Here is a 25,729-nt window from a genome sequence, read left to right as displayed (position 1 = left end):
ATGTCTGTTTGGGTTCCTTTTGTGACAGTTTCTCATATTTTCCTTGTTTTTGATAACTTTGATGGTTTTGCAGAGTCTGGCCAGGTATTTTATAGAATGTCACTCAGTTGGGATTTGTCTGATTTTTTTTCATGTTTAGGCTATGGTTATGGGCTTTTGGTAGAAAGACTTCAGAGGTACAAATCCATTTTCATCACATATCAAGTCATATTGATAGCCACATACTATTGATATGACTTTGCACTATTGTTGACCTTAATCACTTGGCTTGAGGGAGTGTTTGCTACCCTGTAAAGCTACTCTTTCTTTCCCCCTTTTATCCTTTACTATGGAAGGGTCTCACTGTGTGCAACCCACAGAAGTGGGAGTTATGCCCTCTTTGAGGGCAATATCTACATAAATTATTTGGAATTCTACTGCCTGGAAGATTTGTCTATTCTCTCCATTTATTAATTTATTCAATCATTTATTTGTATCAGTATGGACTTATAGATATTTATTTTATACTTTGGGTTACAGTCCAATACTATGTTATTTATTTTGTTCTTCAAATTCTTCCAGCTTTGGCCATTGGAAGTTCTTCCACTTGGTTCCTATATTCCTTTGATATGCCCCCATCATTATAGATGTTTTTATTTGTTTGTGTTTTTTTGTGGCATTTTCTTACTTTCTGGCACTATGAGATGATCTTGGTTCATCTTGTCAGTTTCCTGCTCCAGTCTTAGTATCAGCCATTTCTCCAAGGATCCCTTGTCCTTTTTATTGGAGAAAGGTCTTAGAAACCAAGATCTTAGTGCCAGATGTGCTTGTTGCTACTGGGATGTCATTGCTTTTATTTAGGTCCTTTCAGCCCACAGAGCAAGGAAATGTGCATATCTATAAATATTTGTCTATGTAGCCATCTGTACCTATATTAAGGGAAACATGATTTTACTGATGTCTTCAACTCTTATCTACTTCCACATGGATCATTCTAGTCACCAGGAAAGATTATTTTAAGATCCCATTTGTGTATGTACTGATGTCTGCCTTCCTGTGATATTATTCCTTTTTGTTAGTTAATTCCTACTACAAACATGTATTGAGCCTGTATTATATTTAAGGCTTGCACTAGGTGCAAGGGATACAAAAATGAATGATTCATTGATGCATTCACAGTTTCTTCAATACCTGTTTATTGAATACCTCATATTTAGGCACTGTGCTCCATGCTCACACTTTAGTAGTGGAGAAAATATGGCTACAGACAGTTATGCTATAAGGCAGGATGGAACTGTGATACAAAGTAAAAAAGAAAGTGTGTTCTTGTGTTGCTATTAAATAGTATGTAAGACTGAGTAATTTATAAAGAAAAGTAGTCTATTTGGGCTCACAGTTCTGCAGGCTGTACAGGAAACATAGTGCTGGCATCTGCTTCTGGAAAGAGCCTCAGGGATCTTACAATCATGGCAGAAGGCAAAGGGGAAGTAGGCATATCACATGGTGAGAGCAGGAGCAAGAGAGAGAGGAGGGGGGTGCTACACTTCTTCAAACAATCAGATCTCATGTGAATTCAGAGTGAGAACTCACTCATTACCATGAGGATAGACCCGCCCCTATGCACCAAACACCTCCCACCAGGCCCCACCTCCAACATTGGGAGTTAGATTTCAACATGAGATTTGGAGGGGACAAATGTCCAAACTGTATCAGAAAGGTAATAACAGAGTTCAAATGAAGAAGAAATTACTTCAGGAAAGGCAATCACATGATGAATTGTAGCAGTTAGAACTTGATGAGATGCAAGTGACAGAAAATACAATCAAACAGGTAAAAAAAAAAAAGGAATTTATTGATTCATATAACAGTAAAGACCAGGGGTAGAACTAGCTTGGGGTGCGAATAGTTTTAGGGCTTAAACAATGTTATCAGGGCTTTGCTCTGCCTTCTGCTCACGCTGATATTACTCTTAGGCTCTTCCTAGTATCTCCTAGTACTTCTAGGTGAACATCACAACACCAAGTTCCAAAGAAAAGAAAGTCTGGTATCACAAAGTCTTGGAATTGAGACTTGTCTTGACTTTCCTCATATAGGTCATTGTATCTGTGAACATTATTGCTCTGGGGAATAGAATGTGCTGATGAGCTTAGCTTTGTACATGTGCTCCATCTGTTTCACAGATGTTGATTTTGTGATTGTTATTAATTAAGGTATTCATTTTTGTTTTGTGAACTTGTCCATATATTTGTTATATTTTGCAATAAAGTTTTTTTTAAAAAAGCTAAATATATTCAGTATATAAATATTAATCAATGTAATTACTCAGATTCAGGTAGTCCACTTAATCCTAAGATGGCTATCTACAAAGAAATTTACTCCTAGACACATCATGGCAAATTACAGAAAACCAAAGACAAGGAGAAAAATCTAAAAAAAGAAACCAGAGAAAACAAAAGAGCAACCATTAGATTGTTAGCTGACTTCTTAATAGCATTAATGAAAGAGAGAATACAGTTTAGTGATATATTTAATGTGATAAACTAAACAACTGTTTAAAATCCTATACCTAGCAAAAAGATTATTGACTAATTTAAGTGAAATAAATCCATTTTCAAGTAAACAAAAGCAGAGACTTCATCATTAGCAAACCTTTGCTAATTCTTCAGGGAGATGAAAGACAAAAATCTCAGTTGGAAGATAGAGATGCGGAAAGGAGTAAACGGCCACAAAATATAATAAAGGGAGCCAGTAGCTAAAGAGGGTATAAAATTATAAATCATCTAGAGGGTGTTTTAACTAGAATTGTTTTATACATTTTGGTGATTATTAGGATTTATGTTCCCAATATACTTCATGTAGGCAAATACTAGAATTGTGTGACTTCTTGGTGTTTACTGATTTGGGAGTGGGGAAGTGAGTGACTGTAGGGTGAAAAAAGAAAATGACATTAAAGCTTCGTTTTGCAAATAGATAATTTAGTGTTGACCATGTCTGCCATCCTGCTTTCTACATTTCTCTTCTTGTATTGCTGTGTGGTGCTGTGATTATTTCATGGGGAAATCAGGAATGTATTGATCGCTGGATCCTAGCTCCCAAAGATTTCAATTTATTTATTTAGTCTGGGGTAGAACCTGGGCATCAGTGGTTTTAGAAAGCCAATTCTAAGGCTGGGCAACATGGCAAAACCTTGTCACTACAAAAAACAAAAATTAGCCAGGCATGGTGGTGCGCACCTGTAATTGCACTACTTGGGAGGCTGAAGTGGGAGAATTGTTTGAGCCTGGGAGGTTGAGGCTGCAGTGAGCTGAGATTGTACCACAGCACTCCAGCTTGAGCGACAGAGTGAGACCCTGTCTCAAAAACAACAAACAAACAAAGCCAATTCTAGTGTTATAGCCAGAGTCGAGAACTACAGGTATTGAAAATGAACATGGGCGAGACAGATCTGAACTCTAGATTTAGTTTTATTGATTACTAGGTGGATTATGCAGGATCTATGTATTTATTTATTGATAAAACTGATAAGTACTTGTCTCACAAGGCCATTTTAGGGAATAAAGACAGTAATATTTGAATGTAAAAATGGAAAGAAAACCAGAGGTGTGGAGGCCAAAATGACCAAGGACAACATATAATCATTACCAGAGAGAGCTTAGCACATGGATGTATTTTCAAAGAAGCCCTAAGTTTACTTTTGTAATTGAAGCAGTTTGTTTTGATTTTTGTACTTATCTTTCAACTCATATAGCAATGAGGTTTTATGCTTAATGAAGTCTTTAGGATTGGGATTGCTCTGCTGTACTTGGGTTATCTACAGGAATGGGCACATTACAGAGGAAGAGTCTCATAAATTTTGAACCTGGTTCTAATATATGTTTTCTCCAACATTTTTAAAAAGCAAAAAAAAAAAAAAAACACTTAGCCATTAAAAAACATTTTTCAGAGAAATTATCTGCATCCTGCTGAGAATTTTATGCCAAACTGCAGCCCCCACACAAGCTTTGGAGAGCCAAGATGTTTAAACCTGTAAAGGAAAACGCCAGCTCAGCCCTTACACTGGTTTGATGTAATCCTTTAACCACAGAATGGTTTCTAGCCTTAAATTGACAATGACTCAGTAGACCTTGTATACGTTTTAAGAATGTTTTTAAGTAGGTAGGATTACAAAAATAGAAGTACAACATTATTATAAACAAAACATTCAACACATTGAATACAGTTTCTTGAATCTGTTTCAAGAACATTTATGAAGAAACCAGATTGAAAAATAAAGTCTGGATTATTATAGAATTTTCAAAAGAAGGACAGCTAATTACTTATAGTATCTAAAATAGTCTACCAGAGGTTATCAGTCACTTTTTAAAATCAAAGGAGGTGGTTCTTTAGGAGGTTAAAAAATTAATTTGCACAAACACTAATTGACATAACAATTACATATAATTTGTGTGTTTAAAGATACTTTTTTTTTTTTTTTTGGTTAAGATATGGGGTCTGACTCTGTTGCCTAGGCTGGAAGTGTGGCGGCACAATCACAGCTCACTGCTGCCTCGACTTCCTGGGCTTAGGTGATCCCACCTCAGCCTCCTGAGTAGCTGGGACCACACTTCCATGCCTGGCTTAAAAATACATTTTAAAAAGACTTATTTATTTTAGTAATTTGAAGATGTTTCCAAGGTTAACATGAACTTTAGCCTAGTTAGCGCCTCTGGGAATTATTTTTAAAAAGCAAAATGTGTCTCAATGAGATTTGACTTTAATTTAAAACTAATTTAATGTACTAGTTAACCATTTATTTTACTTTCAGCTACTATCTAGGTTCTACTCCAAATTCAGTAAATCTATACAGATTAAATTAAAAAGCATTTTCAAGTTGGGAAAAGAGATAACTATTTCAAACTTTTGAGTTTATATATTTTTATTGATATATAAATAGAACTGAATAGAAATACTTTTGGAATGAGCTATAGATTTATTTTATGTATGTATCTTGTCTAGTTCATAGTGGATACATCATAGACAACCTTAGCTGTGTTTTACTGAATTAGAAAATCTGTCATAGTGATTGTCAACCTTTTAATACTAAACACAAATAATTGAAATACTGTCTGTTAATCTAAGGATTTTGACTTCCTGAAGAGAGCTTTAAGTCCATTTCTTATGTTTTGTTAGTATTTTTTGGACTTTTTAATTTGTAATTATTAAATTTGAGATAAAAATTTTTGTGCTGTTTTGCAGCATGCCCTGTGAAAATTTTCTTTTTCAAGGAAACAATGCATTTTAAAATGTTTGTAACATTTAGAATAAAGGACTAAGGGAGTTTTGAAAATTGATAATTTTTTAAGCCAGATTAAACAATTAAGATTAATTGCATACCTTCTTTAACTTTTAGCATCATGTCATGGCTATAAATTTGTAAGTAGCCATTTTAGAAATCCAATTACAATTCTTAGGTATAATTTTCAGAAATCAAAACAACAAAATTAATTGCAACTGTAGAATTTCCTTATTTGAAAAACTTTCTATTTTGGGGTATTGTATAATGAATCCCCATGGATCTCGTTTCAATAATTGCCACGTCATAATCTTGTTTCATCTATACTCCTATTCACTTACTGCCTAGTAGCATTGTAGTTTGAAGCAAACCCCACATATTATGACACTTCATCTGTAAATATTTCAGTATAATATGCAAAAATATAAATCTTTTAAAAAGCATAACCAAAATACCATTATCTTATCTAAACAAATTGACAGTAATTCCCTAGCATCATCAAATAACCAGTCATTGTTCAAATTCCTAATTGTTTGAATTGAGATCTATGCATTGTGATTGTTATGTCAAGTCTTTTTAAGTTACTGGTTTTCTCCATCTTTTTTTCCCCCTTTTTTGCAATTTATAGCTGCAGAAACAGGGCCATTTGTCCTAGAAAATTACCACAGACTAGATTTTGCTGATTGTATCTCTGTGGTATAGTTTAACATGTTCCTTTCTTCCTCTGCAGTTCATATAAATTGGTAGTTGGATATATGTCCCAAATTTCTTGTACCTTAAATTACTTGGTACATAGTCACAAACCAAAAGTAACCCTGGTTTCCCCTACCATCCTGGTTTCTAAATTTTGTGAAATAGCTGAAATAAGGACTATGTGCTTTATTTTATACACAACATATAGAGGCATCTTTAGATTTTATTTAGATAATTGTATATAATGCTTGACTGAAGATTAGAATTTGCAGTGACATTAGTTTTAGCAAAATGAGACAAATAAGTGTATAGCAAGTAGAAAATAACTATTAAAAGCAACAAGGATTCTAAAGGTACAGTATCCTGGTGTCATTTATTTTAAGGACAGGTAGCCTATTCACCTAAAACGTCCCTAACTATGTCACTCTTTTTAAAAAGTGGCTATCTGTTCTTATAAGAATGACCCTTGTTCATCAAGTAAGGTGAATGATACTAAGTATGCTTTATTTTAAACAATAACAGGAGCAACTAGAGAGTTAGCAGTTTAGTTTAGCACTTGAAGGATTAAGTAATTATATATTGTAGTTGAAAAATATGGTGATCTGTTTAATCTGTAACCTCTGTATACGATATATTTAATGTGTGTATATTAATGTTAGGTGTCATATATAAAAATTACAGAAATTATTCTGTATTGAGAATTGTGGGGAAATGAGGTATACGGATTAATCCAATATTCAGACTCATAAAAATATACTATATAAGCTATATATGGGCCACCAGTTCTTTTAAAATAATTGATTTTTTAAATAAAATACCCCTCCCACTAAAAGTAGAACATAATTTGATCTTTTTTTTGATGGTTTGGAAGCATTTAAGAGACTTTATAGCATCAGTATTATTATTAACCTTAATTATCATTATATTGTAGCTGTATAGCAGAGTTGATTAATGCAGAGTTCCAAAGTAATGTTTGTTACCAGAGAATTTTCACTGGATTAAGAAAGCCTGAATGGTAGTCACAGAGAATCACATAAAGAGACAGGAACTACTATGGATGCATATATATGTGTGGCTGCATACATAGACTTATATTTACTCATGTGCACAGGTGTACATATTATCGTTAAATTTATAATGTATATTGTTAAACATATATACATATAGATCAACCTGTGACATGTGCAGCCATTACCAGTACTAAGGAAGCTGCAAATGGAAGAAATTTGATCAAAATTTACCAAGAGGAAATTGGCTCCAAGACATAATGCTTTTGGCTGGAGAAGATAGTGATCCTGGCACAGTATACTCTCTATTTCCTTGTTAGAGCTCCAAGATTAAAAGAATTAGCTACATAGAGGCAGATGCTTGGTAGCTTTCTGGAAGCACAATTATAAGGTTTATGAAAAACAGGAAGACCAACATCACATACAGGTTTTATGAACTGGGAACTGATTTAATGTGCTATTTTGTATCCCTTAGACCTTGTCTATTGAGCCATAATAATTTCATTTCATTTTTATAACTATTTTTACTTTCTTATTTTAAGTGTGATAGCCTTTGGAAAGAAATTATGTCTTAGAATGCTTTTAAGATACTGTTTTTCAGATTGTTCAAACTTTTTGTGATTGATGACTGTAATTAGTCATATTGCAATATTGTATTTTCAGAATTGCTCTCCAATTTTCTTTTCTCTACTTCTGCTAATAACCACAGATTAACTTGGCTCCCAGTAGCCAGTATCTTTATTGACCCTGGAAAATGTTTTGGATCCTTTAATATACCTAATTTTGTTTATAATGAATTGAATAGTAGTGATCATTCACTTGAAAAATAATTTGAGTGCCCATTTTGAATAACCCATAATGTCTAATGCAGTATTTGCATAGAGATGAATAAGATACTGTTCCTGTCCTCTCATAGTTTATAATCTCATAGAAAGACAGTGATATGAAGTAACTGTATTACCCAGACAATCAGTGATTTCTTATGAACATTAGTGGGTGCAATAAATAGGAGAGGTTTCTTTTCATCTTTAATTTTCAGTGACTGAGAAACTTCAGCTATTCTTTTGCTTACATGACACCAATAAACACCTGATGCATCTACCATAAATGAAGAGACCATGGGAGGAAATAAACCGTCTTTTTAGGAGATGCCCTAAAATCTCAGTAATCTTACTTGTAGCAGGGGCTACGAACTCAAATGTCTGAAGGAGCCAGTCAAGTGTACCCAGGTAACACAAATGAATGAAAAAGTATGTATGAAACAGTTGGAATTGGTGGGGATTGTGACCCGCTGAAGTGTGTATGCTTTGTTTAAAGATTTTCAAATAAAAATTTGTGTGGGTCAAAGAAAGCATGTCTGCAGGCTGAGGCGGTCAATTTGCAAATGCTCCGTAATTCCTTAATCTTAATGAAACCATCACAAAAACATTTGAGAGAAAAGATGATGATTTAAAAATTAAACACAAATAAATACGTCCAATTTGAGAATGATCACACCATTGAGTAAGCTATTTGGCACTTTCCCCCCAGGGCACCAGTGACATTAAATTGGGGTGATGGGATCTCACAGACAGCCTGGATGATATTACAGTTCTAGGCAGATGAAAGGATCAAGTTTAGTAAAATTCATTACTATAGGAGAAGCAGAAAGGAGCAAGAGTGATGTTGGCTCTCCATTGTTGAAGATGTTTTTCCCCCCTGGATATGGGCAGCTCTGGATTCCAGGTGATATTCATTGTTAGAAGTAGACCAGAGGTCTGGAGACACAACCTGTAACTTCCTGGGATACGTGTGGGGCAACTAGTGGAAAGCTCTAGTGGGTGGAGCTTTTAGCCATCGTTTAGTCAATGGATTATATGTGAAGGTCTAGTGAGTTTATATGAAATTATTTGGGCCTTCAATCACAATGAGAAAATTCATTGGAAAAATAAGTGTTCTGGGTTTTGCCTGCTATGTGGGTGCCTGAACCTGACTCCAAAATCATGAAAAGATTGTATAGGGCCAAGGAGCAGGTCTCACCCCAGGTGTACTTAATCAGTGTGTCAGAGGGTTGGATCTGATACTGTGTCTTTTTAAGATGCTTCCATAGTTATTCTGATGATAGCCAGTGTGGAAGCTAGGGTAGTAGGTAGAAAAGGTTCATATACTTGTAGGGAAATATCAGCCTTTCCTGGTTAATGAAGATTGCATATTGACAGCCTTCTATTAAGGGATTTTTAAAATATTAATTATTAATAAATGCTCTTTATTGATAAAAAGAAACCTAGTCTGTTTGACGATGAGTTGATGGCAGTCGAAATTGGTAGCTTGGGATGTTAATGCTTTGTTAAGGTTCGTGAAGCACTTCAATGGAGAGAGTATGTCTTCATGATTATTTATCCTGAGACCCAGGGAAGGCTGTTTGGATGGTACCATTTGAAACAGATGCTTTTATTTAGTTTACTTTGAGAGGCACCACAGTTTTGAAAGAACTGGTGAGGAATGGGTTTAGGGGCTAGAGACGGATGGCAGTAGTTTAAGGAAGTGACAGCTGATGAAACAATAATCATTGTGTATTGCTAAGTTGATAAATGGTTTGAAGGCAGTCACCATGGCTGCCTTCTGGGGACCCATTTTAAGTCTCCTGGAGAGAGAATGTGTGCACAAGATGTAAAGGTTTACTGGCCAGAGGCACACATTTCCAGTGTGGCATGGAGGCAGCATTCATATGATACCACAGGACAGCTTGTACGTACTGAATATGTTCCAGTCAAGTGGAGGAAAGGTAAAAATATCTCCTGTTTAAGGGACCGTGAAGCCAGTGAAGGCCTCCTGTCTAAGCTCAGTGCTAAAGAAGGACTGGGGTACTGCTCATTGTGTGCATGTCAGTAATCAAAGACACATGTCAGTAATCAAAGGGTCCTTATTTAGTCTGGAACAGTTGTTCATTTTTCTCCTTTATGTCCTTCAGTGGGACTGTTGGCTTTTTTATAAGTTTCACTTGATTACCCACTGAATCAAATACCTTATTGGTGTTTGAAAAGATCTGGGATGGGGAACATCTCAGATACCTATTTCAGATCCATTTTAACTTAAATTTACTGAATGAGTTGTAGTATACAAAAATATAGATCCTGTTTTTCCTCTTTTCCTTATTATTTATTTTTTCCTTAAGAAAAATCATTATAATCATTGTTGAGTTAGTAAAAATAGATTAATCCTCTATGTAGATTTTTCTGCAGATAAATGTAGGAAGCTACTCAATTTTTGTCTCTGGCAGAAAACCCAAACCAAATCTATACTTTTGGTTGAAGTGCTCTTGAATAGTTACATGGCCTAGTAAGAGCTTATGTGCCTCTTCCTCTGATCTTTCCCCTAAAGAGGTAAAAGGGTGATAATGGTGTTGTGGTGTGTCAGTGCTCTTTTATTTTCTTATTATTCTTTATTTCCATTTTTTTTTAAGTGACAGGAACCTGATTCAAACTGGCTTTAACTATAAAGAGAATTAATTGGCTTAGAGAACTTAACAGTCCAGAATTGAGCATCAGACAAAGCTTGGTCCAGTGGCTGAAATAATGTTATTTAATTAAGGACCTGGTTTCTTCCCGTTTCTTTTCTTCTCTGCTCTGCCTCCCATTGTGTTAACTTTTAGTCCCCATATCCACACAGGTTGACAAGTCTTTTCCCTTGTGAATAAAAAATTATTACTCCAATTCAGACTTTATATTCTCCTTTCATAGGAAGAAAGAAAGCCTTTATTTCTCAGCAGTCCCAGCTGATGTCTTTATTTATCTCATTGGGTTTGACTGGATATGTGTCCAGTGGCTGAATCAAACATTGAGCTAAGTGCATAGGCAATGTTGATGGGGTTAGAGAGTGAGGACCTATAGAGCTTATAGAGAACTGGAGGTTCCCACTCAAAACTTATGCCTGAGAACGGGGAAGGGAAGTCTCCCCCACAAAATTTGGTTTGGTGTTATCAGCAAGAGGGGAATGGGTGTTGGACGTGAAACAATGGATGTTTCCTAAATGTATGTTTAGACCAAGGATATTATATGGATCTGGGGATAAGAGGTAGAGTTTTTAGGGAGAAGAGTAAAGACATTGAAAGCTCTTTAGTATCCCGTGTATTGTGCTTTGTGGATATCCTTTCCTTCAGTTGAGTGTCTATTTTGCTTTGCTTTTTCTTTCTTGCTCTTATAGCTGCATGTGGCTGTTACAACCCGAAGAGCCTGGGGTAGTCTCGTTTTCATGCAGAGTTCTACCTGCCCATTTACACATAAGTTGTGTTACTAGGACATTGGTGGTTTTAAGACACTGGCCAGAAAAGCCTATAGCTGGGATTTTGACTAAGAGGAAGAGGGTCTGGCAAACATTGCAGGTCTAAAGTCCAGGGAGCTCAGCTAAGGTGCGGAGAAACAGTTACATAATATAAATCATTGTAGCCCAGGGGCCTATTCTCACTAGGGAAGTCATCTAGGGCAGAGATCAGAAACTAGGTGTCAGAGCCTGCAGATGTTTCTCCAGTTGTAAATAACAAATTGGTTGAAACTGTTTGCTCTTCTTGTTCCATACTGCCCATTCCTGTGGGTTTGTTTGTGATTATCATAGTCAGAAGGAAATCAGAATCTACTGTGGGGTCTGGTGCCGACTGAGACAGGAAAAAAGTTACTATCTTGATCTGGGAGAATGGATAGGAGTTCCCTATGGCTATAAAATATTCAGTACCAGCAAAGGGTCACTAAGCTTAAATGATCTTTCATTGTGATTTAAATAATTTGCTCCAAGTTTAAAATCTTTGGACGGAATTGGGATTCTTAACTCTCTAAGTTTGAAAGATTCCTGAAGACATTTTCTAATGAAAAGTGTAACACTAACAAAGTGTTTGCTTTAACTAAATGATTGCAGTTAATTTCTTGTAAAGAAACATAGAAGCACACATTAACTTAAAATAAGCTCACACTGTTGTTTCTTGTAGTACAGCCAGGAAAAACAGTAACAAGCTGTCTCCTTCAAAATCACATCCCTGGATGATATTCGAGCAACCTGGAAAATTTAAATACATCCCCAGGAAAAACAATTTGAATTAAGTTAGAAATCATATTTGCTAATTCCCTTTCTGCCATTGCCTTTCATTCTCTGGGTCTGAGTAGCATTAATTGAGAAGGTGTGTGGCATCAATAGCTAAGGTAAATGGTGACATTCATTTTAGAACCACAGCCAAGCTGGGGCCACAAAAATAGTTTTAATGTTTAGGATTCATAAGTCAAATTTTAGCCTACATTGACATTTTGTCCTAATAATATTAATTCATATATTTTTGAGAAACCACTGGTTTAAAACTTGAGCATTTTGGCCCCAAATAGATTTGTTTTTGTGTTTAAAAGATATTACCTTAAAAGTGTGAGGATAAAGACAACACCTATGGAAGAAATAGAGTATATTTAGTTGTTAGTCACTCTAGTACTCTTCACGGTGCTTATGTTCAATAATTTTAGTGTTCTTGGCCTTAGTTCTCTAATGCGTGTTTTGGAAAATACATTATTTTTATTCTCTGCGTGGTTACAGTTTTAAGAGAAAAATGGCTAATTAAGATTCTTTTCCTTTGGAGGGTATTCTTTTCATTCCTGTCCCACTTGAGGGATTTTCCAAGATAGAAAGGAATTTGCCTACTTTCTTTCTCTTAATAAATGAGGAAGATTAGATCAAGAGATGTGGTTTAAAATTTCTTCGCTCTCCACTTCTCTCCCACCTTTGTTTCCTCCCATTTATCCATCCCCGATTCTTAAGAAAGAAACACAAGTTGGAATTAAGCTGGGTGATCCTAGAGACTCATTTGAAGTGGAAATTCAAGATGGAGTGGGGCTGCATACTGGTTACCTTCTTTTAAGAGGAACTGAAAGGTAATCTATATAGCAGTTTCTGATGGGCAAGAAGGGACATCACAGGCTTTTGAATTTTATAAATGGAGCCATAATTATAATTAGCTATCATTTTGGGATACTTTTGCATGTTTTAGGTTTAAAGCTTACTTGCCTATGGAGGAAACTAGACATGTGAAGTATGCCACCTCCAAAGATTCTGACACCCTGGCACAAAATTGAGATGATAAATTCTGATAAGATTCCACCAGTAGGTCATCTCTTGATAGATATTTGAACATGCCCTAGAATTCCTCTGTTAGTTGGAAGTTTGGCTTACCTAGCAGCTGGGTGAGGCTGCCTACTGAATGGCATTTTGAAAAGTTCAGACTTAAAATTTCCTATTTTGTTTTTTCTCCATTATGAGTCTTACCAGTCCTATCACAAACTTTATGGGAAAGTGGTTTTTCAGCTACAAAGGTATTTGTGCATTTTGCCCAAGACATATGTCCTCCTCAAGAATATATAACTGTCATGTTCTGTATTGACATGAGAATCAGGATCATATTACCACAAGTAGCTAGAAGATTTCATTGGTTGTAAGCCAGGGAATGGTCTGATTGATTTTTGTCCAGCAAGTAAAAAAAAAAAAAAAGAAGCTCTTACACACACACACACACACACACACACACGTGTGTGTGTGTACATGTGGCTCACAGCGAAGTTGGTTGTTGGTTGAGAGGCAGGTCAGAACCTTGGAGAGCTCAAGATAAAGGAGGGGCAGAACCACAATCAGAAGCTTCCATGGCTTCCATGGCTGCTCCCAAAAACTCCCCAAAACAGATGAGTTTTTCTGGAGCAACTGCCAGCTCCACTCTGCTTATCGTTAAGATATATAGGATTTAAGAAGATAAATCCCTTTTACTCCAAGCATGAGCTGCATATTTGTTGACTAATTTGATAATTTGTGGCTAAAGTCTTAAAAACAAAAACTGAAAGGAAAAAAACAAAGGGACATACTTTTCTTCACGTTTTTGTGAAGATCCTATGCCATTCCTCCATGGCCATGTTATGATTACTGATTCCACTTAGCAGGGCTTCTGGTATTGAGATGAGGGTCACATACAGGATGGGGGGAGGTAACATTAAGATTTCACTGAACTATTCACTGTGTATTAGACTAGATCAATTTTTCCAAAAAAAGATTCTTTTCAAATAACAACATCTTTGATAAAACTCCAACCAAGCCAAACTAAAACAAACAAAAACCAGAAGAACAGAGGTGTTCTGTTTAAAACAGGCTTTAGAAAGCCTGAAGTGCCTTCTGTTCAGACTAATTCTGGCTCCACCAGAAGCCCCCAAACACAAGTCGCAAATCACCATGTTTTACCGGCATACATTCAGTTTACTTGACAGACACAGTTCCTAAGTAAGTGTGAGGACTTAACCTAACTGTGTTTCTAGGAATACTTTTACTAGCCCAAATTAATCCCAGAAGTGGCCGTTTATTGGTGTCTACTTAGCTATTCATTTGGATGGCAGATATTGGCATTTCTTTCTTTCTTTTTCTTTTTTTTTTTTTTTTTTTTGCCACTCAACTTGTTTATGGTTAAGTCTCAGCTTCAATATGAAGCTGGTTTTTTTTTTTTAAATCAAAACCCTGCATTTTACATGCTAAATATCTTGGCAAGTAGGTTGTTAAACATAGTAATGAACTTAAAACAGTGAGAGTGAGGAGTTAACAAAAACTAAACATTGCAGCCTAAACAAAATTCATACAAAAAATAAACTATCACTGGTTACATAAAATTTTCCTGACTGGTTAAAACTTAGTATAAAATGTGCATTTTAGAATCCTTAGCTATCAAGTTCAGAAAGTACCAGTGTCTATTTAAAATAATTCCTTTCCCAAGCCAAAGCGTAATCAAAATTAATTCAAATGACATAATACATTCTAATGCTAAAAAATATTCATTATTATTGAAGTGGAAGTAAATCCCAGAGCTTTTGGGTCTTTCTCATGCTGCAAATGGCTGTTTCTCTGGTTCACTCAAAGCAGCATATGACAGCATCCAAGGATGACACTAAGCTCAGTAAAGGGCAAGACTGCTGGTAGCCAGCTCTGACCTTCCTGTGAAGCATGGCTGCTGTGTCCACAAAACAGATGTGTGAGGATCAAAGGCACACTATTCTGCTAGCTAAAGAGATAGCAAACCACCCCCTAACCCTAAAAGCTCCTTCCCCAGGTAAATAAAGGTATACAAGGGGAAAAAATTAAAATACATTTATCTACAGAGTAAGGGTTTTGAAATATTAATTTAATCCCTCCTTCAAAAATTTTAACTAGAGTCATCTAGTCATTTCTGATCACATCTTAAAGATGTATCCAGATTCAATTTCTGTTGGTTTATCTTTAGACACTTCTAGTCAAAAGTATTAATTTTATTCCCAAATATCTTAACCACTAGTACAACTGCAGTGTATTATCTACCAGAGTTATCAAGCACTGGAAGAGAAAAAAATAGATGTTCAAGCAGCAGGCAACATTTATGGCCCTTTCACACAGTGGCATCTGAGTGGCTACTGAATAGTCCAGGAATAATTCTAAAAACAAGAAAATTCATGCATTTTAGTAAATATGTTGTAGTTTTCACAGTTGAAATTTCCTCAGACATTGTGCTTTCTTTATAAGGGAATCCTGATTTTTCTGAATGTTATGGTGAGTCAGGACTTGAACTAGCAGGCTTCTTTTTCTTCTTCCACTGTTTTTCTCATGCTTCTTTTTCTGTTTTGTTTTTTTCTGTTGCTTTTTCTCGTTCTTCACTGCTTTTCCTCTTTTTTGCTCGTACCTCCTCCATATACTCTGATTCTGACAAGGACTCAGATGATAAAGATTTATCTTCAGAATATATCTTTCTCTTTTTTCTGAGTCCTTTAATGTCCTTTTCTTTCTCAGTTGCATCTTTTGACTTCTTTTTCTTTTTTAAATTATCCTTACTGTCTGATTCAGTTTCTGACATGGACCTTTCAGAAGATTTATGTGAACAGTTCTTTTTCTTTCTCAGTTTTCCATGTTTCTTACCCTTATCTTCAGAATGAGAAGAACTGCTGGAAGAATCAGAGCTTGATGAAGAAGAAGATGAATACTTACCAGATTTCTTTTTTCTTTCTCTGTCTTTTTTTGGATGAGCTCTCACTTCCACTTAACAATTTCCCCCTGTGTTTTTCTAGTTCTTTCTTCCAGTTCTCATTCATTTTTTCTTCACATTCAACCAAACTCTTGGAGCCTTTCTTTTTCTTTTCTAGTTGCTCTTTTACTTCTTCCCAGGTAGGCCTTGATCGATTCAGATAATCCTGTATTTTTGGCCCTGAAGACTGGATTGGACCCCTTGAACTCGCCATTGCTGTTGGGTTCATATAGGCTACCCATTTGTCCCACTTGCCCATGGTGCTGGGCTGAGCACACAGTCACACGCCGAGGGAAACCGGGCCGGAGAGATGGCCGAAGCGGGCCCGCCGCAGGTGCATTTCTTTCTAATTAACTTCTGTGCATCCCAGAATCCACTGTGTTTTAGACTGCAATGAACAGCTTCAAACATCATAGCAACAATCTCATCAGACTCTATAGGCTCTGCTTACAAGGGGGAAGAGAATTATTAGAATATTTGAAAACAAAGCCATGGAGGATCACAGAACTACCCTGTTTAATTTTTTTGCCTTACCAATATTTATTTCTATGAGTGTGCTACAATTTGTAGTGGTGAAGGGTACTACTGTGATATTCTTTCTTGTCTCCACTTCATTTTGTTCGTAATAGTTGAAATTTATCAAGAACAAAATCCCAAAGTATAATCTGCAAGTTAAAACCATAAGGGATGTGATTGGCAGTGCTGTGTTACCTTTTTTTGTTAGCCACATGACTATAAATATTTGAAGGGTATTTACATGGAAGAAGGAGTAGACTTGCTCTGAATAGTCCCAAAGTTAGTTTTTCTTAATCCAGCTTCTCTTTCTCCCATCCTCAAATTCATGTTATGTCCACTTGACTTTACAAAATTTGGAAATTGTTATATTTGAAGAAATTAGGAAAATATGTTTAAAATGATTTCATTTCAATTGTTTTAGATGATATATTAGAGAAATTATACATACTTAACAAAATGTACAGTGTAAACACTTATTGCTGATAATACTTGGTCCTCTTACAAATAGGTCAATAGCAAATTTATTTTTGTTGTTATCCTTGGTATTCTCCAGATGGAGTGACATTTTAAAAAATCATGCTTGTTCAGTTCCAGTTTTGTTAGAAATGTAAAATGTTGTTGGTGATTTCCTAAGACTTCCCATTTATTTTATTTTTTTCTGCATATTCTGTATAATTTATTCATGATTATAGACATTAGAAGTTTAAAATTAGAAATTACCTAATGCACTATTACTTTCTAAGTTGTAGAAAGATTTTTCCTTTTTTCCTTTTTAACAGCTTTATTGAGATCTAATTGATATGTAACTCATCCATTTGAAGTATAAAATTCAGTTGTTTCAGTATATCCACAGAGTCGTGCAGTCATCAATTACCATAGTGAATTTAGATCATTCTAATCATTCCCAAAAAGAAACTGTGTACGCATTAGCAGTCCTCATTTTCCCCCAAGTCTCCAGCCCTAGGCAACCACTAATTTACAGTCTGTCCCTATAGATTTGGCTTTTGTAGACATTTTGTATAAATGGATTCATACAATGTGTGGCCTTTAGGTCTGGCTTCTTGCACAGCTTAATGTTTCAAGGTTGATCCCTGTCATAGCATGAATCAGTATTTTTATTGTGGAATGATATTCCATTGTATGTGTGTACACATTGTATTTATTCATCATTGGTTGATGGACATTTGGGTTGTTTGTACTTTTTAGCTATTAGGAGTATGCTACTATGAACATTTGTGTACAGGTTTTTAAAAATTTTTTAATTTTTGTATTTCAGTAGGTTTTGGGAAACAGGTGGTGTTTGGTTATATGAATAAATTCTTTAGAGGCAATTTCTGAGATTGGTACATCCATCACACAAGCAGTGTACACTGTGCCCAACGTGTAGTCTTTTATTTCTTGCTATCCTCACCCTTTCCTGAGTCCCCAAAGTCCAATGCGTCATTCTTATACCTTTGTGTCCTCATTCTTATACATTTGTGTCCTCGTAGCTTAGCTCCCACATGTGAGTGAGAACATACGATGTTTGTTTTTTTATTCCTGAGTTACTTCACTTAGAATAATAGTCTCCAATTCCATCCAGGTTGTTGCGAATGCCATTATTTCATTACTTTTTATGGCTGAGTAGTATTCCATGATATATATCACATTTTCTTTATCCACTCGTTGATTGATGAATATTTGGGCTGGTTCCCCATTTTTGCAATTGCAAATTGTGCTGCTGTAAGCATGCATGTGTAAGTATCTTTTTCATATAATGACTTCTTTTCCTCTGGGTGGATACCTAGTAGTGGGATTGCTGGATCAAAAGGTAGATCTACTTTCAGTTCTTTAAGGAATCTCCACACTGTTTTCCATAGTAGTTGTACTAGTTTACATTCCCTTTTTTTACTTTTATAATGTAAAAGTGTTCCCTTTTCGCCACATCCATGCCATCTGTTATTTTTTGATTTTGGTCATTCTTGCAGAACTGAAGTGGTATTGTGTTACGGTTTTGATTTGCATTTCTCTGATAATTAGTGATGTTAGCATTTTTCCAAATGCTTGTTGGCCATTTGTATATCTTCTTTTGAGAATTGCCTATTCATGTCCTTAGTCCACTTTTTAAAACATTTTACTTTAAGTTCTGGGATACATGTGCAGGACGTGCAGGTTTGTTATATAGGTATATATGAACCAGGGTGGTTTGCTGCATCTGTCAACCCATCATCTAGGTTTTAAGCCCCACATGCATTACATATTTGTCCTAATGCTCTCCCTCCCCTTACCCCCCAACCCTTGACAGGCCCCAGTGTGTGATGTTCCCCTCCCTGTGTCCATATGTTCTCATTGTTCAACTCCCACTTATGAGTGAGAGCATGCAGTGTTTGATTTTCTGTTCCTCTGTTAGCTTTCTGAGAATGATAGCTTCCAGATTCACCCATGTCCCTGAAAAGGACATGAATTCATCCTGTTTTATGGCTGCATAGTATTCCATGGTGTATATATGCCACATTTTCTTTATCCAGTCTATCATTGATGGGCATTTGGATTGGTTCCAAGTCTTTGCTGTTGTAAATAGTGCTGCAATAAACATAGGTGTGCACGTGTCTCACTTCTTAATGAGATTGTTTTTTTTTCTTGCTGATATGTTTGAGTTCTTTGTAGGTTCTGGATATTAGTTGTTTGTCAGATGTATAGATTGTGAAGATTTTCTCCCACTCTGTGGGTTGTCTGTTTACTCTGCTGATAGTTTCTTTTGCTGTGCAGAAGCTTTTTAGTTTAATTAAGTCCCATCTATTTATCTTTGTTTTTGTTGCATTTGCTTTTGGATTCTTGGTCATGAAGTCTTTGCCTAAGCCAATGTCTAGAAGGGTTTTTCCTATGTTATCTTATAGAATCTTTATGGTTTCAGGTCTTAGATTTAAGTCTTTCATCCACCTTGAGTTGATTTTCATATAAGGTAAGAGCTGAGGATCCAGTTTCATTCTTCTACAGGTGGCTTGCCAGTTATTTCAGCACCATTTGTTGAATAGGGTGTCCTTTCCCCACTTTATGTTTTTGTTGGCTATGTTGAAGATCAAATGGCTGTAAGTATTTGGCTTTATTTCTGAGTTCTCTATTCTGTTCCATTAGCCTATGTGCCTATTTTTATACCAGTAACATGCTGTTTTGGTGACTATGGCCTTATAGTATAGTTTGAAGTCGGGTAATGTGATGCCTCCAGATTTGTTCTTTTTGCTTAGTAAGACTTTGCATTTAGATGAATGCAACACAAAAGAGTTTTGGCTAAGGAAAGCACAATAAACTGCTTCAACTGTGACCACTACACTTTAGCATGTTGCATTAGCTTTCTGGAAATGTTCTGTGAGGCTCAGAATTTAAGAAATAGTAAATTCAAAGTTACTTGAAGCATACGTGTTTAGGGCTAAATGATGCAAGATTTGTTTTCCAGATGGTTATGGCACTGGCTAACTTTTTTAGTTGTGTAGAAGAGACAATTGGAGTCTGACCTCATAAAATGTATAAATGACAAATGGAATTTCTTAAATTTTGAGATTGAAAAACAGAAATGAAATATGTGAAGTGTGAAATAAAAGACGTGAAGTATGCTATTATGTTTTCTTAAAAGTTATATTTCCATTATGAAAGTATGTGCATGTCTTATATATGCATACATACATATGCATGTATATACACTCAGAAAATTTGGAAAATACAGAAAAACAGGAAGAAGCAAAAAACTCTTTTAAATAGCTCCCAACTATGGATATCAGTTATTAACATTTCTCCCAATAAATTTTCCATGTTAAGATGGTTTTTGCTGTGGAAGGTTGGGAGGGGATGGGGATAGCCAAGTTGTAATCATAATGTATATATAGATTTATATCTCTCCTCATTTAGTGTTTTAACAAAAGGATTTTCTGTGTTATTGCAATTGTTTCTGTGCTATTGTAATTGTTTATAAATTATATATACAATTGTATAAACATACTGTAATAGTATAGAAACATAGTTGCAGATTATTTGAATTACTTTAACGGTTTTTAAAACAGTTCTTATTATCAGGTATTTAGATTGTTTGCAGTTTCATGATATTACAAATGACTCTATGTGTATTTCTGTCTATAAAGTCCCCCCCGTTATTTTTAGTTATTTGCAGATTAGCTAGATTCCCAGAAATAAGATTTCTAGAGGCATTGAGAATAAACATTTCTAAGACTCTCTGTCTCTCTGACACACACACACACACACACACACACACACAAACTACTTGTATGAGTTTACAATTCCTTGTGTAAAAAGGTCCATGAAATTATATCTTCACCAACATTAGCTGTTTGCTGAAAAAAAGAACTGGACTAATTTAAGATATAAACATTGTTTCTCATAATTTTTGCCCAACTTTCTTCTCTTGTGGGAAATACTGGGTGAGGGACAGGCCAAATCAGAGGGTTCCATGGGAGCCAGAAACAATTTGTGGAGCTGAAGCACTATCAGGATAATAAGTTGAAAGTAAGACACTGATCTGAGGGAAGCATGCACCATGGAAGCAGTGTTTGGAGCTTCAAAGAGTGGGAGAGGCAGCATAGAGTGGCAGAGCCATGGGTCATGTGGAGGAACTTAGGAAGGGTCAGACATTGGTGTCGTGTGCAGGCCCTGTGTGGGGGAAAGTATCTTCTCTAGGGAGACGATCTCATAATATAGGCTAGAGGGAGACTTAATATTGTTCTTTACATTCTTTTATGCCATTTAAAAAATATTCGTTTTACCGTGTGCATATATTACTTTTTCAATGAAAAATTAGTTTATTAAAAAGGAGAAATTAGGAAAATTATACTTCCTTAACACTAATGGGCTTGCATACTTTTCATATATTGTCAGTCTCTTTTAATTTCCTTTTATTTTATCGATATGCTAGAGAGTTGGGCAAAATTTTGTAGTAAGAAGTTTTCGATAATTTTCTTGTTATATTTCTAATGTATTCCTGTACCTTATCCTTTTATTAGTTGAACATTTTTATCATAAGATTAATTTCATTAAATAATTTTTTTCCCCCTGGAAGATTTTTTTCCCTCCCTTTTTAAGCAGAGATGGTTCCAAGTCTCATTTCTTCATTTGCTTAGTTTCCTCCTTTATCTCCCCACAGACATGGACAGACTACATTGTTTCTCAGTGTTTTCCGTTTATAGGTATCCTCGCGCATGTCTAAATTTGTGGCACTGTGGCCAAAAAGCTATGGGTTTTGATAAGTGGAACCGGAATTGAGGGTGAGCTAGGCCTTGAAACTACTATTCCTCACTGTCTTTCTGAAGAAGGAAGCTCTGATAAGGAGGAGCTCTGAGGATTGGTTGGGCTTGTTCAAGTCTGTGGAGCCATTGATATGGGAGCACATAGGTACGTGATGGAGTGTATTTACGAGAGAGAAATGTGGGAAGGTGAGGGGTCACATGAACTCGGAGCACTTGTCCTGTCAGGCAGCCTAGACAGGGGAGCAAAAGTAAACAATTCAAAATTACCACTATGCATGAGTTCGCTCATGACCACAAAGAGGCAAGTGCCAGTTCGTTGGTTCAAAACTGATATTTTAGTTAACTGATTGGAGGAAGAGTAGGCAGATTTACATTCTACACAGTCTCAATTATTGTTTACACTTGAATGTGAGCAGTTATTTAATCTCTCTAGTTAACTAGTCTTTAAAAAGAATTGGCGTGATACCTTCCCTGAACTGTTTCATAGGTGTTTTTGTGAGAATGAATGAAGTTTCTATTATAAAATAGTAGTGAATTTTCTTTTGCTTTTGTTTATTTTCTTTGACTATGTTTTATCACTTTCTCTAAATGCGTTTTTCATTCCTCATTTTTGGAATCCTTTTTTGTATGCTCTTTTCTCTGTTAATATGTGATGTGCCCTGTGCCTACTCTCTGTGACCATCTTCATTTCAGATTTCTTCCTTCAAGCATTACCAAAAAGATGTAGAAGAAGAACTTTGTGAATAGAGAGAGAAATACTTATTTTTCTCTTTTTCATAGATGCCTGCTAACTTATGCCTCCTCCTCCTCTTTCCCTGAAGGAGCTTTGGGCATTTTTCTGTATCTCCTACTCAAGAGAATGGAAAGCTCCAATGCCTTGTATTGCCAGACCTGTTTTTAAAATATGCCCTATTCTTAGGGAGTAACTAAAACTTTATATATCTTCTGTTTTCTCCCCTTCTAGGCAAAGTGGTTCAAACCACAAATTACCTAACAAGTAAAAGTGGTCATGTAGCAATACTAGAGGAATTTTTATCTTGTTTAGTATAGCTAAACCATCCTTGATTGGGAGTGTTTTCCAGTGAGTTTGCCTTGAATGGCTAAGGAGATCAATAAAGAAATTATATTTTAATGGAAGGAGACTGGTTGGTATGTCTTTAACAATTTGTTTGAATCACTTGAAATGAATTCAAGTTGGTAAGGTATGTTGCCAACTTATATGTTTTTATAATTTTTAAAAATTGTTTGGATATAGGCCTGTAACTTGCCAAATAACTAAGGAGAAATGACAGAATTTAAAAAATATAAATCAAGACAACTAACTTTTCTTTTTGCTCTAGTAGGGAATGAGGACTGGTAAGGAATACTTGACCAAGAAATGAAATATTGTATTTTATTCTTGCTTATAAATGTTTAGCAATGCTCTCTGAAGGAAATGCATAGCAAGCTATGTTAGGATCATTTTAAGTTCTATACGGTGCTGTTATATCCTACTGATACTTTGAATTTAGTCTTGAACAGCTCAGAAGGAGTTTCTGGCTATTGAGGTCAACAGATTTGCCAGGGAAAACTTTGTACTTTACTTATCAAATCACTTTCATATCAAGATACCCCTCTTATTCACTGTATGATGCTGAAGCTCTTACCTTTTCCTCTGTTCATCATCTTTATCTGAACATCCTAAGACCCGTTTTTCCTATAAATGAAAGAACACTTATGAATTTCCCCATTGTCATTTAGTTCCTGTAAATCAACCCACTCAGTAGAGCAAAGTAATTCCTTTAAAAAATGCATTCCTTTACTTTTTCTTTGTTTTCTTTTGGTAGAAGCTATGCTTGGTTTGTCCTTAAGACAATATAAAGTAGTGTTGATGGTTCTCAAAGTGTGGTCTGCAGACCTCTGAGGATCCCTGAGACCATTTCAGGGGTCTGCAAAGTCAAAACTGTTTTCATAATCATATTAAGATATTATGACATCTTTTTTACAGTGTTAATGTTTGCATTTACGTTGCAGAAGCAGTGGTGGGCAAAACTGATGACTTGGCATTAACCACAGCAGACATCAAGCTATACTCATGGTTATTTTATTCTCTGTTGTCACACATACTCAGTTAAAAAAACAACGACAGTTCACTTAAGAATGTCTTTGGCTGGGCACGGTGGCTCACGCCTCTAATCCCAGCACTTTGGGAGGCCAAGGCGGGTGGATCATGAGGTCAGGAGATCGAGACCATCCTGGCTAACACGGTGAAACCCCGTCTCTACTAAAAATACAAAAAAAATTAGCCGGGCCTGGTGGCGGGCGCCTGTAGTCCCAGCTACTTGGGAGACTGAGGCAAGAGAATGGCGTGAACCCGGGAGGCGGAGCTTGCAGTGAGCCGAGATCGCACCACTGCACTCCAGCCTGGGCGACAGAGCGAGACTCCCTCTCAAAAAAAAAAAAAAAAAAAAAAAAAAAAAAAAAGTCGTGATGAAGTAACAAAAACTATGAATTTTATAAAGTCATAACCCTTGAGTACACATGCTTTCAATATTCTGTGCGACACAATGAGAGTACACATGGAGGACTACTGCATACCTAAGTACGTTGTCTCAAGGAAAATCCTGAGTGTGATTGAGTTCCAAGCTGAACTAGCTGCTTTTTTCTTGGAACCATCCTTTTTCACTTGGAGGAGTGACTGACGGATGAACTGTGGTTATTCAGATTTGCGCATTTGGCAGACATTTTCCCATGTCTCTATTTTATGCCTATCTTTTTCAGGCCTAACCGTCACCATTGTGCTTATATTTCTGTGAGGCTCTAGTGTTTACAGAGCGTTTATTTATATCTGGTATTACAGATACAGATGGTCTGTGGATCTGAGTTGAATTACTTTAGCATATAATGCTGAATTTAGGTAGAGATCAAAAAAATTAAAATTATAAAAGAATAAGAAACAAATTAAGTCTTCCAGGGCTAAAATTATGGTCTTCTAGGATATTTAGGTTTCTTGTTTTGTTACTACCCGGCTTTACACTTCACTTTTTCTGCCTATTCATGATGGAATTCCTCCTCAATTTTTCTGCAAGGATTTTTTTAGAAGGCAGGAGAAATTGCCAATATCAAAAGATTTCTCTAACTTCATCTCTGGGTATATGGCTAAGGAGGAGTAGTCTGTTCCTCTTAGATTTCTGTTACTCTTTTCCTCTACATTGATGTGTGAATGTGATACTGGATTTGTATGAAATTTCAGTTTTAACTGGTCTTTTATTTGTTACGACTTCTACAGAATCTTGCCTCCTGGAATCCTTCAAATCCTGAATGTCTCTTACTTGTGGTGAAGGAACTTGTGCAACAATATCACCAATTCCAATGTAGCCGCCTCCGGGAGAGCTCCCGCCTCATGTTTGAATACCAGACATTACTGGAGGAGCCACAGTATGGAGAGAACATGGAAATTTATGCTGGGAAAAAAAACAACTGGGTAAGGATTTTTGAGAATGGAAAAAAAGATGACTTCATCCATAATAAAATAATCAATTCAGATGTCCATTTGTAAATCCTAGTCATTTCTTTAGATAAACATGGTCCAGGTAGCCTATATGTTTCTCATAATTTAGAGTTTAAAGAGACCTTAATGTTTGTCTAGTTCATTGTGTTTCTCAAAGATATTACCTGGGAAGTTTGTAAGATTCAGAGTCTCATCCCCAGCCCCAGATATTCAGCAGTCAGAGGTGGAGCCTGAGGGCCTGCATGTGCTACCAGCCTCCATGTTGTTATGATGTATGTGACTTGCAGGCCACATTTTGAGACACTAACAAGTTTCCCCCTCCTTTGAATGGAAGACTTCTCCAATATCCCAGTCAGGTAAGAGAGGTCAGTAACTCTGGAAGCAGCTAGCTTACATGGTGCCTTTTATATTTTCTTTTTGCAACTTATAATTATATGATCCTTTAAAAAATCAAGTCAGACCTTATCGCTTCTCTTCCCAGAACCTTATGTACTTCTCCTTTTTTCTCTCATG

General features: G+C 36.0%; 1 protein-coding gene and 1 pseudogene across 10 annotated transcripts in view; one reads left to right on the top strand and one right to left on the bottom strand.

Moving 5' to 3' along the window:
* The window catches only part of BABAM2 (BRISC and BRCA1 A complex member 2), a 453,662-nt gene that overhangs the window by 114,356 nt on the left and 313,577 nt on the right, over nt 1-25,729 (top strand). For all 10 annotated transcript variants that reach the window (XM_057301324.1, XM_063594645.1, XM_003827124.5 and 7 more), the window contains one exon: nt 24,995-25,189. In XM_057301324.1, the coding sequence (XP_057157307.1) occupies nt 24,995-25,189 (195 nt within the window). The remainder of the gene's footprint in view (nt 1-24,994; nt 25,190-25,729) is intronic.
* LOC117979119 (protein FAM133B-like) lies at nt 6,584-16,810 on the bottom strand (annotated as a pseudogene).

Source organism: Pan paniscus, chromosome 12 (genome assembly GCF_029289425.2).
Source record: "Pan paniscus chromosome 12, NHGRI_mPanPan1-v2.0_pri, whole genome shotgun sequence".
In the NCBI taxonomy this organism is placed as follows: Eukaryota; Metazoa; Chordata; class Mammalia; order Primates; family Hominidae; genus Pan; species Pan paniscus.
Note: the sequence above shows the minus strand (reverse complement) of the source record. Positions and strands in the feature narration are given on the sequence as shown.